An 18445-nucleotide genomic window follows, 5' to 3' on the forward strand; every position below is an offset into this window, starting at 1 on the left:
CTCCATGTTGGATGCAATGTTGAGCACGAAAACAAGTTTGAGAAAAATGACGTCTATCAGGGGTCAGCAAAGTACTTCCTGAAGGCCAAATCTGGGCCACCATCTGATTTTTGGAAAGCCCATGAGCTAAGAATGACTTGTACATTTTTAAATCATTAGGAACAAATCAAAAGAATGTTCCATGACAAAATGATTGGTCATGGAAGTATGATTTCAATGTCCATAAATAAAGTTTTATTGGCACACAGCCATGCCCATACCTTAACTTATTTATTCTTTGTGGCCACTTCGATGCATTAAAGCAGTAGAGTAGAGTAGTTGTGACTGAGATCATATGGTCCATGGAACCTAAAATAATTATTCTGTGGCTCTTTACAGGAAACATTTCCTGACTGCTGACCTACATGATTGTAGCCACTTACATAACACATGGGATTTTTTCTCCAAGGTTTAGAAGCTTTCTTTGTTGTAGTAAAAATGGACACCCATGGGGTCAGCTGAGGAATATAAGCGGCACATCCTTTGAAGCATCTTTGAGAGAGCTTTGGGTCCACAGAAGAACACACCAATGCTGCTGCTGCAGAAGGGTAAGACAAGGTAGATAATATAAGAATGTGTTATGCAGGAGCAAGGCTAGCCAGAAACCAAGACAGAGTCATAAAATTAGTGAGGTGGTTAGAGTTGTGACTTGACTTATTTTTTTCTACTCACTTCCTTTTCCTTAGATTCTCTCTCCTACTCTCATTGCTATGCTCCCACACAGGCTCCCAGAATTTTGTTAGATCCTAAAACACACAGGCAGGTGGATCCCAGGAGATCAGGGGTGGCAGAGCTGTGATGACTGGGGAGGGAGTTTCAATGATAGGTGATAGCACTTGGATTTCTGGTCCAGTGACCCTGATTCATGTCCTCCTGGATTGGTGACTAGAATGTGAGGTTCCTTCTCTGCTTTACTCATCACTATTCCAGGGCCAGTAATAGTACTTGGCACACAACAAAAAAAAAATAAAAAAAAAAAAAAAATAAATACACATTTGTTGAAGGAATAAATAAATGGTTCCGTTGATTATTATCTGCACGATCTTGGGGAGGATCTTAATCTCCGCATGTGCAACAAGAGAATACTGACTACATTATATGTTTTATTGGAGCAAAACGAGATAATGCACTCAAAAAGGTTTAAAAAGAGTTATTATTAATATCTTGTTCAGCCCTGCTTTTTTATAGATAATAAAATTTATACTAAAGTGATATCAGCTTTGTTTATTTTTTCTGTTGGAATGCCTTTGGTTTTCAAAGAAGGCCAAAAAGAAGAATTGGAAAGAGAAAGACATCACTGAAAATGGAGTCACCCGAAAGCTGTCATCTCTAGTCAGGGGGTTTCAGAAAACTGTGTGGAAGAGGTATTGTTGCATATAGTGACTGTCCCCTGGTGGCTCAGACCCCCTGGGACCACAGCTGCCAGCTCTTGTATGTACACAAGACACTGGTGCAAGGATGCAGGTTGTCTCTGGAAGTCTGGTGCAGCCAGTCTCTACAGGGACTTACAGACCATAGTTCCCTTGTCTTGCAATGTTCTATTCCTTATAACATTTTCCCAATCTCTGCCACAAGTGAGTGAGTTAGTCTGGTCTAGAGCACAAGCTCTCCTACTTTGTTGTGCATAAAATCACCTAATCTAGTTAAAACCTAGATTCCCAGGCTTAAATCCAAGGAATGCATTTTTTAGCAAGCCCCCCAGACGACACTGAAGCACATGGTCCTATGAGCTGTACTTTGAGAAACACCGTCTTGGAAAAATTCCTGGGACTCTAGGACTGGTCCATCTAGCATCTCTGCTCCTTGATAGCTGGCTGTAGTTGGGAAGTTCTTCTATAGCTTCATTCTTCTTAGCTTATATGTTAACATGGTTCTCTGCCATGTATCCAATCCACATTTTAATTATGTGTTCCAGGCCCATAATAACCATGGTAAAAATTGATGGTTCAATTATATTTCAAACTCTAGCTTCAAAGGAACTTATCAAGTGGACTCATTTGCAAATGACAATTGTTTAAAATATATAAGTACTATTTTCGAAGGTATTATTCACATGGCGAAATTTGAGAAAGTGCCTTTTTAGAAAGTATTTTCCACAAAAAAATATGAGTTTATGATTTAATGAAGCAACTTTAAGGTGTTTATAGAAATAGAAGGTGCTGATTAAGAATGCGGTGGGTTCCACCATTCTGTTGCTGAGGAGTTTTGGGTATGTTTAGTATCTCCTTAAAGCCCCCCATTTCCTTGTCTATGAAATGGGGTGCATTATAGGGCTCCTAGAATCTCTGACAGGATTTGCCAGGACATTGCAGGTACAGCCTTCCATCCCATGCTCAGTGCATGGCGAGCCTCAGTAGCAGCCCATGGAGCTGAGCAGAAGCTGTGACGTGGGCTGTTAACACAACAATGATTATAGTCCCCCGGGACCAGCATCCCAGCACTGGGTTGTTGGAATTCTGAAGTGAAACATTTTGAATGATAGATGGGTCAGGCAAAACCCTTCCCAGCGAAGAGCAGCAGCTTGGCTTTGTGTCTGAGGCCCAGAGGTATCCCTGCATCCGTGTTCAAAGATGCCCTTATGGGTGGTGATATTTTTCCATTCGCGTAGGTGTCACCAAAGAGATTGCCCACTGGCCCATTCCCAACAGGCTAGAGTTGCCCTTTCGTTTGCAGTCATAGTGACTATTTGCAGGTCCTGAGGATACCTTTTGATGCTCTGCCTTTAAGACTCCATTTCAAAGGGTTCTGACTGCTAGCGGCCAGGTGAACCACTGGTGTCCCCAGCCGTTCACAGCAACCCTGCCTCTTTTGAAGTTGTGGCTATTCTGCTGCACAACGAAGTACACACTTTGCTGTACTCATGTAACTGTCATGATTATGCAGGCACCAAAAAGTCTCACAAAGGCCATTCATTTTCTACCTTCACTAGCACTCTGTGCCTTCCTGTCCCCATACAGGGCAGCCTATCGCTTGCCTTGCTTGCCCTCCTCGGCATTTATGGTTTCAAGTGTGGAGATTTCTTGTCACGAATGCATACCGTGTGACTCAGAGAGCCGAGAATCTGCACAGAGTGGGTAAGGCACAGATGCGGCAGCATTTTTTTTTTTTCTTTTTATGAGGCAATGGACAAGTGCAACAGAACCCTAATGAGGTTGGTAGAGAAAAAAATTCTTCTATAAAGTTTAATTACCCACGATTGCTTAGAATTAAAAAAAAGATTCCCTGTAAAAGAAGTATAAAAACATAAGGCATTATTCTCCGGTTTACAGCCTACAAGCTGCAGAGCTTGCACATGAATGAGGACTTGGAACTAGGACAACATTAACAGCATCGATCAGTCTGGGCTGCTGACTTTGATGAGAAAAGGACAAATTTTACATGAACTGCAAAGGTGGTTTTAACATTAACAGTATTATTTTTAACTCTGATAAACAATAGAGAGAATTCTCTTGTTCCCCTACTTATTTGCTAAATAGCTATTGTGCTCTTTTCTGTGGGGTTGATGCATTTTTTTCAAAACAGTTCAGCGACGCTATGCATGAAAGGCATCCAAAATGTCACCCACCAGGAGATTTCTGCTCAGCAGATATATGGGAGATGGGGTGTGCCCAGGAGTAATCCCACCATCTTGCTGGATTCCCAGGTTCTGCTGCCTTGAGCCCTTCTCTCTTTAAATTGTATGTTTGTTTTTATGTGTTGGCTTTTATGCTTGGTAAGTTATAACCCTGTAGGGGCAGACCCTAAACCCCATTTAAAAAAAATCAAATTACTTTATACCCTGAGTACATTCTGCAAATAAAATCGATAAAGAGAAGCTTCTCATGAATTTATGGAGGCTTAGAAAGAAGACAAGGAGGGCTACGAACTTGGTGTCAGACAGTGGACACAACTTCTGGTTAATCTTTCCTAGAGAAAGTTTTTCATTAGAAATTCCTCCAAATGATTCATTGTATAATTATATTTTATACAACACCTTCTTCTCATAACGACAGATGATAATTGCGTTGGCCAGCTTTTTTTTTTTTTTCTTAAACCCATCTCCCAGTTGATTTGTAGCAGCCTGCTCTGTGACTTTTCTCTGCATCCTAATTACTCAGTGGTTCATTAGGAGTTACAAACGTTCCTAACAGTGCTTGCTCATCACTGAGAATTAACTTGCTATTCCCACCAACTCCATTTTCTTTGGGAAGAATTAGGAATCTGATCCCAGCTTCCATATCCATCTCATGGTCCCTTCACTTGCAGATGCTGGCAACTGTGCTTAGCTCCATGGGGCACAAAGTTTCTGCCTTTGAGGATGGTCATGGTCCAATAGAAAATGAAACAAGAGAGAAAGAGAAATAGGTGACTTGCAGCATTGGATGCCAGGGAACGGTAGGACCGTTTTTCTGCCCATCTTCTCTCCATCTTCTCTCTGATAAAACATATTTCTTCATCTAGAAATATGCTAATACAGTTGCCATATCTAATAATTTTCTAGGTAAAACCATCAAAGACACTTAGCAAAATAATGACAAATCCACTTGTGCTCACCCAACCTCCCTAATCTTCACTACCACAATTAGAATAAAGCCAGTAATTTTCACTGAGTCTTCACCTGACTCTAAATGGAGAGCTGGATGTCCTCGGGTGGAAAGGCACTATTGAAATATGCTGACCATATCCCAGTCATAAGTTAAAGATGGCTTTATTTTTCTCCTAAAGTTATAAGTTATCATGCATGGGGTTTCCACTTAGGTCTGTCTCTTTTGGTATTCTGAACGCTTCCATCTTATAACGAATGTTAAGACTATTCTATTAGATAGAGGCCCTGTATGCTATCATCAGAATGTGAGTTTGTCAAAAATATCATTTAAAAACATTTGCACATATGCATGTACAAATGAGAATTGGAGAGTGTGCACACAAGCAAATGTGGTTCCAGATGGACACATTTACTCGATTTAGTATAAAGGTATTTTTACATTTCTGAAAACAATGGGTGGTCTAAAATACATTCCTGCAATATGGAATAGAATTTCCCAATCATATGGTAAGTCGGCACCTTTCTTCATCGTTGGGTTGGATTGAACAGTTCTAACAAATGGTGGTACTCTTCTGAAGTCTTTAGTTGTTCTTTTGAGATAAGAGAAACACTTCTACCCAAGTTGTGAAGAAATGGCCAACTCTTCAAAGTTTTTATGGTCATTAATTACATAAAGTTTTAGATCTACACAGCATAAGGAAGTTATTAGCAGATAAGTCAAGAGTGGCAAATTATAAATACGTGGTGAAATGTAATATCAAAGACCAAAGTCCTGTGGAAAATCATTTTACTCAATTAATTAAGAATAACCAATCCACAGATCCAGTCAGTTGAGTATATGCACGATGTGTGTCTATCCAAAGAGTAGCTCGATGTGACAAAGGTACATATTTTTTCATTCTGTGTACCTTCTTGGAAATGATCCCTGATTTTCTGATTATGTTGTGAAAGCTTGCGAACAGGTTGAGACTCTTTACAAAAAATGAAATACAGCTTCCATTTTTGGGAAAGATACACATTTCTATAGATTAGGAAGACACGACTCTCAGTGCCTGTAATTAACCTACCGTATTTCAGTTGGGAGAATGGTTTTCATTGTTTTGTGTTTGAAGTACTTTTCTGGGCTTGTCCAACATAAGCAACGTACAGCGAATGTCACATACCTGTGATTTTGGGCCAAAGGCTTACTTTCTATATATTCACTCACTAGTCAGTGATCTTCTTTTAAAACTAGAGTTGTGTTTTGTAATATAGCTGATAAATTACAAAAATTAATTGCAAAATAAAAACAATAGAGTACACTTTCCCATTTTTCTACTTTCAGTCTTTGATCTCTTTTTAATTTTTTCCTCCCCTTTCTTATTTGTATTCATTTTGATGCCCATCAATTTGTTTCTCTATTACTGTTATTTTTGCAATTTTCTGGTTCCTTTGGAGCTTGTACTATTCTCTTTGATCTGCTTCCCTTCGAGCTTTATTTTTGGTGCTATTTTTCATGTTCTGTAAAAAAAAAATATTTTTGCCCCTCTTCCCTTTATTCTTTTAACTCCTTCTTCTTAGAACAAGAACAAACTCCAGCTTTGAGCGAACAGGTAAATGTTTTTAAAAGAGTAAGCCCTAAGAATCCTTGGCTTCGTGCTGATGAATAGAAATGGTTGAGAGCGTACTTCAAAGGCCCTCAAGAACAAAGAACCTTTTCTGAGGCCACTAACAAATCCACCAATTCTTTTTGACCCATCTTTGCCAAAAGATATGAGCTAATGACAGGAAAGACCTATCTTGTAAGAATAGCCAAGTAGGCTTGGGAACAAACATATCCTTGACATAATTAAGGAAAAACATACTGTTTATCTCTTTAATAACCATCTTGAGGAAAATTAATGTTACTTTGTCCTTTGTGCGGAACAATAATTGGATTGTGTGTTTCATTTATATCTGGACAAAGGCCAGGATATTGAAATACTTCTCAAAATTAGATTTTCTTGTTTAAAAATTAGATTTTATTGGCATTCTCTTTCTGAGATTTCTTCATTAAAAGCTTCATTAAACATAAATCTTCTTTTACACAGCAGAAAAAAAATTATTTTAAGGAGGTCATTTTAAAAGTCTTTTGGAAGGGGGGGTGCTAAGCTCTCTACTGGTGACTTGTCTTACCAAAAATTGGGCATTCCAGGGAAGAAATGATCATTGATCTTTGCATACATGTATCTTAACATTAATTACATTGATAGTTGGAGCTATATAACAAGTTATGTTCCAGTGTCTAAGGCTGTTACAAATGAGCTATTTTTAAAATTTGGGGGCTAGGAAGTATGCTGTAGAGGATTGATTTGGTGACAACCTTAGGAGGTGTCTTTAACTCTGGGGGAGATGAAGTCATCCATCAGGAAGAGTTTACATAGTTAAAGTGCTGAAAAGCTCAATTGCGTTTTAAGTACATTTACATACTAAATTTTGATTACAGCTTCTGAACAGGAATGAGCACACTCTTCACAAGGGCAACAAGAAAAGTGACAACTCTGTGGTTTTCCTGCCTTCAAACTGTTTCCTACTCCTCATTCTGGGCATGCTTGGACACACACTTCCAAGCCACTACCCAATACAACGGCTCGGGCAGTGTTAATGCAAACTCAGCTCTGCTCTTGGTCTCCTGGTGCTGTTTCTGGTTCACAGCTTTCCGAGGAAAAGACCATTAAATGGTTTGGTTTAAAAGGCCTTCCCCACTGGGCCACAAACTTCACGTGTAACAGAAATAAACAAATATAACGTGATTTGTCAATAAGGCACAATTCTTAACAAAGAATGGTCTTACCTATAAGAACTCAAAGTAAAGATGTATGTGTTCCTGTCAAAAGTCTGCAAGTGGGAACATTCATGCTATAACTGAAAACTAAGTGTGAAAGCATTAATCAGATGAGTAGTTTTTCCCCCCAAAAGAAGAAATACCAACAAAGAAAACCCTAGTCGTGGTTGTAACATATGAGCTTGTAACATTTTGTTAGTTCTCCACCCACCATCTTTTTAAGGAACTCACCAATAAACTGATGCAGCCTTTGCCCCTGGATAAGTACCCCATGGGTAGGAGATGAAGATTGGTGACTTCAGGGTTCAGAGAAGGCTAGGGGTCTAGGAGTCGGGACTGGATGTTGAACAGGCAGCACAAGGGAACCAGATTTTGAGACTCTGGTAGTTGGATGGTTTCAAAGCACCACATTTAGAGAGAAGATGGGACACTGGAACTGGATTCTAGGCCAAGAATCAGCAAGAAACAAGGCAAGAAACAAAGTGGTGTCAGCGGGTTTCAGAAACGGTGCTTGGAGAGTCCCAAGGCCCCTTGCCATGGGCTGGTCCAGCTCTCATAGGTCATGTGAGCCTGAGCTGAGTCTGGGGATGGAAGTAACGGCACAGTTGGTTCACTCCCTCTCTCCTTTATCCCTGAAGTTAAAGGTTAAGCTTTAGTTGGCCTTTCTCATTGGAAATTCTTTACTCTCAGGACAATTCATGGTCAAGAGAAGGTCTCCACTGCTTCCAACGGATTAATTCCTGAGCTGATGCAGGCACGGTGTGCTCAGGAATCCAGAACCTCTGCAGTGAGTGCTCTCGGTTTGGGTCTGGGGGTTCTCAGGCAGGCTGCTACAGCACAGGGCATACAGGGTTGGCTGGTGGTCTCACAGGGCTGGAACTGCACAGGTTATAAAGCTTGGACTTGTCCACTCCTTCCACATGCCCCTCCTCACCATACCTCCTTCAAACAGCTGGTCTAGAGAGGCCTCAAAAATTTAGTGACGATTAATAAAAAAGAAAATGGAATAGTTCTAGAACAAAAAGAGTATTAGAAAAATGGAGGAAAAAGGCAGCCAAATTGACTAAAAGATGATTACTATTCGCCAGAAGAGTATCCCATAGGGCAAAAAGCATGCAAGGGAATGATGGAAGGTTTCAGGGTGCAAGGACCCTGATGAGAGTCCACAAAGCAGCAGCACCAGAACTTCTGGGAGTGATGGGAACAGGGAATTAGAAAGACCTAGTAGATTTTAATTTGCTCGTAATGGTTCAATACTGATAAAGTGGACAGAAGAAAAGAAAAGACAGAAAAGTCAGAAGAAAATATGTAAATGACATGAAATTAATCTGATAGCTACAAGTAATTTATATTAAACTCTGTGACCTACAAACAGAGAGTATGTTGTTCTCTCCTCCAGATATGGTGCTCCTTTGAACTTCTGTCCATCTGAATTGGCTTCTTTGTCTATCTCATCCAGTTTCCTCCTTCTAATACAGTTCACATCTAACATCTCCCAGGTGTACATCTCCATCCTGAACTCCTCTGACTCCTGACTCATATTTACCTGCTTGCTTGACACCTCTGCTTGAATGTATAATAGGCATCGCAATAAACATGTCAAAAAATCGAATTCTTGATATCCTATGCCTGCAAATCTGCTTCTCTTAGTCATCTCCAAATTAGTAAGCATAAGTCCATTCTAGCTTGGGTCGTGCCAGTCTCCCATCTAATCCATCAACAAGCCATGTCAACTCTACCTTCACAAAACACTGGCACCCAGTTGCCTCTCAGCACCTGCGCTGCTCCTAATCCAAGCCACAACACTGTTCACCTCTTCTGGGCCTCTCCACTTCTGTCCTAGGGCACTTATAATTTATTCTCTCACGACAGCCAGAGGTAATCTCATTAAATATAAGACAGATCATGTCACTTTTATGCTTAAACCTTTGAGTTTGAGTGGCTTCCTCTCTCAGCATAAAATCCAAAGCCTTAGAATGGTCTGTAACCTATCCTATATGCCTTATCTATCCTATATGCCTTCTGCCACTCTTCCTCTTACCCACTCTGTTCCAACCTCACTGCAAGGAACAGTGTCTGCTGCCTCAAGATCTTGGCACATGCTGTCCTTCTGCTCTTTCCAGTTATCTATGTGGCATACCTCCTCATTTCCTTGGCCTTTCCTCAAATATGGAAACTATTCTTTAAATAAGGACAATATTAGGACCTACCAACTTTTAATAGCCATAGGTGATGGGGATTCAAAATGTGAAAGATTTATGCGATCTGAAGAGAAACCAGAGTATTGGTGATGGGGATTCAAAACAGAGACAGAGTTAGGGGACATAGAATAATACTGATAAATATTGTTATTAGTGCTATGCACTTGACCAAGTTATGTATTTTTTGAATTATGAAAACAACACTGTGGCCACAAGGTATCATTCATGTTTTACAATAGGGCCCAAAATCTCAAACAAGCTACCTTGTCAGGGGTCACATAGCCAGTAACTTCTAGAATTAGAAAGCACAGCCTTCACTCCTGTCTTGTGGTCCCAGAGCAAATGCTCTTCCTCCTCTACATTAAAGTTTATTATATCATGATAATGATATAACAAGTGATATAATAATAATAATAATAATAATGATGATAACAACAGCAGCTAACCTTTACGAATTCCAAGAACTGTTTTAAGCACTTTCCATGTATTCACACAGTTAATCCTCACAGAAGCCTGGGAGGGGAGCACTGTTATTTAAAGTGCAGCTTACAGAGAAAGAGACTAAGTCAGTGGCAGGGTACATAACCTGTTCAAAGCAAACAGGTGGTTATGGTGGAACCAGGATTTACATCCAGGCACTCAGGCTTTAGATCCTGGGTCTTTAACCACCACATTAAGTCTCTGCTTGGTCTTAGAGCACTTTTCTTGTGCTTTGCTGAACATGCTAGATACAGCTTACAGTTGGACATAAGTGAATTCTCCATTTGGGTAAGTTGTGATCAACTGTATTCACTGAACATTTCTTCAAGACCTAGGTAGTTTAAGAAATAGCATCTTAGAAAAAAAAAAAAAGGAGATACCATCTTCGGTTGAATTTAAGTGTGAAACATTTCAGCACAACTGCTTATTGTCAGATGTTGAAATCCAGTCAAGCAGAGGTCTGTGGTTTCTGGAAAACCCCATGGCCACCCTTTCTAAGGTCGATATTTTCCCCCTGAACAAGGTGCCCCTTACTACAAACTGAGGAGCTTGTGCCCTAGACTTTTCCTCCTCAGCACCAACCTCCAGGGAGGCTCCCACAGGCAGAGGGAGGAGAGCGCCTTACCCAGGGTGAGCATAGGCCATCTGTCGGAACTCGTTGTTCCAGTTAGGTCTTCCATAGAACGTTTTCTGCTTTAATCCCGTGATCACATCGGTACTTTCATCCCAGTGTAAAGCAATGTGAACAGCCTAAAATAAAAATGGTGACATTAGGTGATATTTAGAAAAAAACACCTTCTCAAGTAATTATGTTCAAGTAATTATGTTCATTTGTAGATTGAATACTCAAAAAAATCTCTTCATGTGGCTAGAGATGGTTATCATTAGTATCAGAAATCACTGATTTTGCATTTTGGGATAGACATCCCATCTCATTTATCTTTGTATTCCACCTTGGGCACTACTGAAACAAAGGGTTTGATGTATGCCTGAGTAACGTGAACCTGGGAGGAATTTTTTTGATTCCTGATGAGCATAGTACCGTAAGTATGGTTAAGGGAAAGGAAGCATTAAGCTACTACCTTTTCTTCTGCCAAACGTCTCAGAAATTAATCTCTGCCTCTGTCCCCATTCACTTAGTATTAAACCTTAGAGATTTGAGAAGGGCACTGCCAGATTAGAACGATAGGAACAATTCAGGAAGCAGCTGAGTCTTATAATCAGTTCTGCCTAGTGGGTGGAAACAATTTGAAGTGTACTGTCCAGGTTCTACTGCTGGGAGGAGGCGGAGTCTGGCAGACAGACTCTGGTGGCCAAGCACAGAGAGGGGCAGGGTTGGAGCTCCATGACCATCCATTTGTTTTCAAATTGTGTAAGAGTGCACAGGCATCAGGTAAGTAGTGGCCAATAAATAAGAGCCTAGGGCATAGCACTGCCTACTGATGATATTTCAAGTTGCCCAATCCTGGTAGCTACTTTCCTTCTTACCTGCTGGGATTTGTGTCTTCTGCGCACATCTCCCTGATACCCCACAGCTCTTGTGTTCATGCGTTTCACACTCTTTGGTGCTCCATTTGCTCATGTCCTCTGACTCCTCCTGCTCCTGAGCAATTTGGCTAATAACACTGCTGGGCCAACCGTTACCCCAGGTGAGACCCCAACAGACCAGTTGGTGATGGTGGACAGTGGTGGAGTTGCAGAAGCCTGGGCTGCAGGAAGTTGCCAGCAGGCAGGCCTGATCCCAGGTGGCAGGGATCCTTTTGGAATGGAGTTTGGGAGTAGGGGACTCCAGGAGAGGGAGCAACAGTAAGAGGATGGCAGGATCCTCTTCTTGGGCAGGTTTATCAAGACAGAGAAGGAAGCATGAAGTAGGAGACAAGAGCTCAGGAATAGGAAGTCAGGTGGTAGTTGAGGATTGAGCCCTGAAAAGTGGTCAGAGTCAAGGTCAGAGTTGTGTCAGCCTCCAGATTAGAGCAGCCCTCTTGCAGCCCCACAGCACCTCTTGCTTAACAGTAGGATTGACTGGTGCCATACAGTCTGCTGGTTTCAGCTGTGGGCAAAGAAGAAGGCAGAGGCAGCCAATTTACTTTCGACTAAGTGCCAAACCTAATGACCAGCTCAGGCCTATTCTCCTTGGTTTCTCCTCCAATCACATGGCTGAACATTGCTTCTCCTTAATTTTTTATGCATTATAAAATCCTGTTTCTTCTACTTCTTTCTCTGACTCTTCATTCAAGGACGAAATGTCAGATTTGTTTTCCTATGATCTTCTCCTGTCTCACAATGCAGCTGCTTTCCCAGTCTCCAGTCCCTTTTGGGCTATTACTCCCCATTTTCATGGTTCCAATAAGCATCATCTACAAAGATGACTACCAACTTTTTCCCCCTGCCCTCATCTTCCTGCCCAAGTAGAATCCTGGCAGCACATTTTGAACTCCCCATGCATATTTTTACATATTTTTTTTTCTGTTTCTTCAAATTGATCATCATAGCTCAAATGAAACTTCAAGTAATGTGTGATTCAACTTCCTGCCACATACAACTACTGAGCAATTCCTAAATGCAGGCAGGGTACTGTGGGTGAGCAGTACAAAAAGAAAGAGAGAAGGCCTCTGCTCTGTAAGGAACTGGTCATCAAGGGGAGAGGAAGCCTACGTGCACAATGTCAATGACATAAGTCAGACCAGAATCTTTTTTTACTAGATACGGAAAGAAAGTGCTCTTGGAGAACGAGACAAATTACCCCACAGAAGCCCTAAGTACTTTTGACTAAGAAAATTGCGGATGGCCAGGTCTTTGAAGAACCATTCCATGTCTAGGCAGTGGGGAGGACAGAGGATGTTAAGTGGCTGTCAGGGAGAGGGAACAGAGAGGGAAGACATGGAGGCATGCAAACACAAGGCTTGTCTGGTGGCTCTTGAACGAGAGGGGCATGAGGGAACACAGCAGAATGAGTTGGTTGCGGTCAGTCAGGAAGGGCCTTAAAGTCCTTGAAGAGAAGGTCGGGCATTATTTAATAGAAAAAAAGGGCCCTTTTCTACTTATGTTAGTGGTACTGTCGAACTACCCATCAGTGATATTCAAACATTTGGAATTATATTCGTTCCATATTTCTCAGCCCAGTGTTCAATTAATCTCCAAACCCTGTTGATTTGCCCTTCATAATACCTTTTCCATCTGTCCCTTCTGTTCTTGTCATTCTGCCACGTTCAGATTATTGAATTCAGCTTAACAATTGGCTATTTCTAAAACAGCCTTTTGATTCCTCGCTGACAGAACGCACCAATTATTTTTTTCCTGGAATTTGAGCATCTAAAGAGTTTCAACGTGTCACGACAAAAATTTAAGAACACGTCTATTTTAATTTATTTCTATTCAGTTAAAGAAGTCTATCTTAAAGCATACTTTGAGAAGGGGCAGAGATATGATGGGGCAGAGTTGTATTGTCATGAAATCAAACAAAGCCTCAGGTCTCAAAACTCCCAAATGACTGGGAATTCAGAGATGGGCACAAGGAAGAGCAAGCACAATACTTGAAAACAAAACAAACAAACAAACAAACAAAAAACAAACAAAGGCTGTATTTGTACTTTATCCAATGGATCATTAGTCAAAAATCCTGTTTGAATAAGGGAAATGTTTGTTTGGAAAACATAACACAATTTAATTCATTAAGATGTTTTAAGCCTCCTTCCGAAGGAACCTGTATTTCCCAAAGGAAATTATCCCAAAGGAATACATATTTAAGACCAATGGCAAATAAGACCCTAAAAATTCATTTAGCTACTGAATTTTAAGCTAAGTCTTACCCAAAGGTACAGAGTCAAATTTCAGCTATGTCCCGTAGGCCTGTGTGTGTGTGTGTGTGTGTGTGTGTGTGTGTGTGTGTGTTTATGAGAGGCAGGGAGAGAGCAGGAGTAACCATGCTCAGGAACACTTTCATTTGTGAATTTAGTGATTAATGCAAATCTTGGCTCAGACATACTTTCCTTAAAGTAAATATTAACAGGATCGACGTATGTTTCATAAATCTAGTGATCACTTCATTGTTAGCTTCCATATTTGAGGAGTTAAATAAGATTTATTTATTTTTTTTTAAAGATTTTATTTATTTATTTGACAGACAGAGATGACAAGTAGGCAGAGAGGCAGGCAGAGAGAGAGAGGAGGAATCGGGCTCCCTGCTGAGCAGAGAGCCTGATACGGGGCTCGATCCCAGGACCCTGGGATCATGACCTGAGCCGAAGGCAGAGACTTTAACCCACTGAGCCACCCAGGCACCCCAAGGAGTTAAATAAGATTTAAAACTTAGTCGTTATCATTCAGTATTGTCAAGCCTGAAATTCTACCCTAGTGCAATACTTTGATATACATTATTTTTGGTAAACGCAACCTTACTATTTCACTGATACAATATGGTGCAGAACATGTGCCACAACAGACGATCCTCTTGATCTTGGGTGAATGAACATATGTGCACACACTTTCAAGAATGTCTTAAGAAAAAGAAGTCTCTAGATAAATCATGTATTCATAATGATTATTTTCTGTAGATGCTCATATAATTCTTAACACAAAATGTCGAATGTAAATACTTGGGTGTTTTTTTCTAACTCTGAATAGCTCAAAGCATAGAATTAGAACCAATCAGGAGCCAAACAAAACAATACATCTGCTCGGGAATATTCGCTCGATGTCACCAAAATGACAAATGCAACTTTAAGTGACCTAATTATTCTCGGATTTCCATGCTTAGAATTGTCTTCCTTCCATTAACCACTTCTTTCTCAATCTTCTTTCCTATTCCTCAACAAGTTAACTGTCAATTTTTTTTTATTACTATGATTTGAATAGCTCTTTCTAACCTGGTTTATTTTATTCTTCTTTTCTTTTTAAGAACGTGCAAATAATTCTTTCATGCCACCAGATAACTATATAGCTCATTATTGACACTGTTCCTCTGCTTTTTGCTCCATTATTAGATGAGTTATGTAATACTGATTATTCTAAGAGTTTTATCAATACCTGATTTTCATCCCAGCCGGTAAGAAATATATGATAACTCAGAAAATGAGCTTTCCCCTGCTCACTCATAAGTGTTTCCAGCGAGAGTAAGAGATCAGCAAACCACTCAAAAGCCTTTGGATCCCGGCAAATCCAGTAGAAATACACCTGTCAAGAGAGAAGACAAGAGAACGGATTTGTCCCTCTTTTCATAATGTGCTGATAATCACAGACTACTTTATCTCCATTAAATTATTTGAGCTCAAATGGGCACTTCTGCAAAATGACATGCTTCTCTCTGCCAGGGAACAGTCACACTGTGATTTCTTTTGAAAAATTTCACATTGTGTTTGAAACAGTCCAGAGTGAATTCAGAGTCAGGAGTCTGTGGGCTGTTGCCAGTTTCACTGGATGAGGATCAATTCACCACATTCCTGGCTGTGCTTCTTTTGAACGAGGTTAATAATCATAACTAGCTGTGCCTTTCACAGCTCCCAAAGGGGGATAAACCATTAGACCAACCCCCTTCATCTTTACTCATGACCTAAGCTTGGGATTTGAACTCTCTTCTCCAGAGACCCGAAAGGCTCCTGCACTAACCTACTTCACCATCACGGCTTTTGACTTCTGAAGGGTGGAGATTATGGCAATCGCCGAACCAAGACACACAGGCCAGAAGTTTCCCTCAGCCAGACATATCAGTGTCCGATAAGGCTGGCGGGTGTTGGTTATGGTTGAGTGTCAACTACTATAATGAAATTATGTCTAGGAACACTTTTTTTTTTAACTTTCTGTGTTTAGCAAATGGCATGTGACAAGAAGTAGTCTGGGTTTGCTGAAATAAGGGCTTAGTTTTGTGCTTTGAGTTAGGTAATTGGATCTAGAAGAAACCACAGGAGAAAGATCTATTAATTCTCCTGATTTTTCTCACACTCCTATTCCTTTCCGCTCACTACTCTTTCCTGCACCCCTTCCGCAAAGAGACTTCTTGTTGCTTAATAAGATTTACCAGGGGGCTGGCCTTGACCTTCGATGGGAAATATCTCCTCCAATAGACGGTGAATATTCCTGCCACCCCTCTCCACCGGCCAGCCTGAAGCTCACAATCATGATGGAAGTTCTATATGAGATTTAATTAACAGATCAAGTTCATGAGGAGAAAAAATTCACACAATATGTTTCAAGGTAAACATCTTGCTATTTTCTCCAGGTTTGTACAGGAGTTTATAATATTAACAGTCATTAAGAGCAAAAGCAAGTGAGGATAAGACCTTTTCTCTTAAGAAAACAGATAAAAATAAGGGAAGGGGGGAAAAATAGAGGGAAGCAAACCATAAGAGACTCTTAACTACAGAGAACAAACAGAGTTCCTGGAAGACGGGGAGTGGTGGATGTGCTAAATGGGTGAAGTGCCCCAAGGAGGGCCCTTGTTGTGTTGAGCACTTGGTGTTGTATTAAGTGATGAATCACTAAATTCTATTCCTGAAATCAATATTATACCATATGTAAACTAACTAGAATTTAAATAAAAATTTGGAAAAAAAAGGAATTAGAGCCCAATATTTGTTGGACAGCTATGACTCGGAAGGCACTTTCAATACTACTCCCAGCTCAAATTATAATCTCTAAGTGTGTTAACTCCCAAAAGGAGTGTCTTTCTCTTTGAAGTCTTAAATCTGAGCTAATGATTCCTTCCATTGAAGGCCCCCTGGGCCCCCCCCCCCAAGTATAGTGATTGTGTTCACCCACTCATTGACTCAGCAAACACTTACTCTGTGAGTAAGCATAGTGCTTACTCTATGTCAAGACTGTTCTCCTCTCCAGAACTTCCAGAGCAAACAGAAGAGGCAAAAATCTGCTGTTCTCCTAGAGACTGCATGTAGAGGAAGAAGGAAGATGGTAATAAGTAAAACACAGAGTACATCAGAGAGTGATAAGTACTATGGAGAAACACAGAGCAGGCTGGAAAGGGCTGTAATCCTGAGTCAAGTGGTCAAGGGATGGAAATATTTAAGCAAAGACAAAAGGAAGCAGAGGAATCATTGTTAGGGCAGGAGACTTACAGAAGGAGTGGGATCTCTGGGGAAGACTCAGGGGGCCAATGTGGCTGAAGTTGTGAAGGAGGAGAAGGCAGTAAGAGATGAGGTCTAATGGGAAGGCTGGGAGGTATGGACATGGGGTTTGGGGCCATCTTGACTTCTACTCTGAGTGAGCTGGGAAAGCACTGCATGGTGTTGAGTAGGGGAGCGACAGGGTCTGAGGAAGGGTCAGGAGGAAGAGTCCCTGGGAGACTGGAGGCCAGGAGGCTGACTTGATAACCAATGTTGGTGATTAGCACCGCTATCTTCTTGCTTTTCACTTTGCATCTTGCCTAATCTAAATTATTCTTTGAAAACCTGAGCCCTCCCTTTGACTTGCTTTGCTCCCGGTGGACACAGAAAATCTATTGACTGAATTTAATACCATTCTTACCGACGCACCTCCCCTTCCTTCCTGCTCTCGGTAGTTGTTTTACCTAGAAACATTGATGGTGGCATTTGGATGAGAACAAACATCATTGATTTATTTTCTTTTATTTCCACTCCTTAAGGGATGTGCTTCAGATACATTCATATAGGAACAATACCCCACTTACTTTTTAGAAAACTTGTCAATTTCAGATCTAGTCTCAATCATCCTTCCTTGAAAAATGCCCACATCTTAGCTTCCTGCTCACATTGACCCTGATCCTTTCAAATAGAAATCATGCCTGTCCTTGCTTTCTTGTGGCTTAGCAGTGTGTCAGCCTTCTTAGGGCTTGCCAAGCCTTTTATACTTTTTACTTCCTTGTAATGGCTTTGTGTGTTTTTCCCTCTGTAATTGACTTAGAGGTGACACTGGGCAGCTTTGGTGCAAGAGGCAATGAAGGAACACTGAATAGGCTCAGAAGTGCTTCAGGCAGAAAAAGAAGAAAAGAGGCTTTGAACAGAGAAAGAGCCTATTTACTTTGACTCTCTTTCATCCTAACGGTGAGGGACACTCACTGTGAAGGGACAGGGCAGTTCCACTTCCGCGTTTCGTCCAGTAGGAAAGACCTGGTCGCTCGTAGAACAAATATCCCAGACAACAGGCTACACCTCTGTGATCTGCCCAACACTCGTCCCTCCTCGGTGTCCAAAAATAAAAAACCCAAAACCAGTTACCTATCTAAACCTTGGCCTCCAGAATTCTGTAGCTGATATCAGAGGCCCCAAATAACTTAAGGTTATTTGAATAAGTTTTGTTTAACAGAAAGCCATCTTCCTTCAAGAGATGAAAGTTCTGAGCTTTCATTGGAACAAAGTTACTGCTTCTAACAGGACTCATCCCACATGTTTCTGTAGATCTAATGGAGTCTCAGATGTTTTAGGAGAT

The 18445-nt window shown here is 40.9% G+C and overlaps 1 protein-coding gene across 1 annotated transcript in view; it reads right to left on the reverse strand.

Moving 5' to 3' along the window:
* Positions 1–315: 315 nt before the first annotated feature.
* NOX3 (NADPH oxidase 3) overlaps positions 316–18445 on the reverse strand; it is a 56471-nt gene continuing 38341 nt past the window's right edge. Inside the window, exons 11-13 of the mRNA XM_032836484.1 lie at positions 15074–15220; positions 10674–10798; positions 316–577 (exon numbers count right to left, since the gene is read on the reverse strand). Of these exons, the coding sequence (XP_032692375.1) occupies positions 451–577; positions 10674–10798; positions 15074–15220 (399 nt within the window). The 3' untranslated portion in view covers positions 316–450. The remainder of the gene's footprint in view (positions 578–10673; positions 10799–15073; positions 15221–18445) is intronic.

This window comes from Lontra canadensis, unplaced genomic scaffold, assembly GCF_010015895.1.
Source record: "Lontra canadensis isolate GAN:19392208 unplaced genomic scaffold, GSC_riverotter_1.0 scaffold92, whole genome shotgun sequence".
NCBI lineage: Eukaryota > Metazoa > Chordata > Mammalia > Carnivora > Mustelidae > Lontra > Lontra canadensis.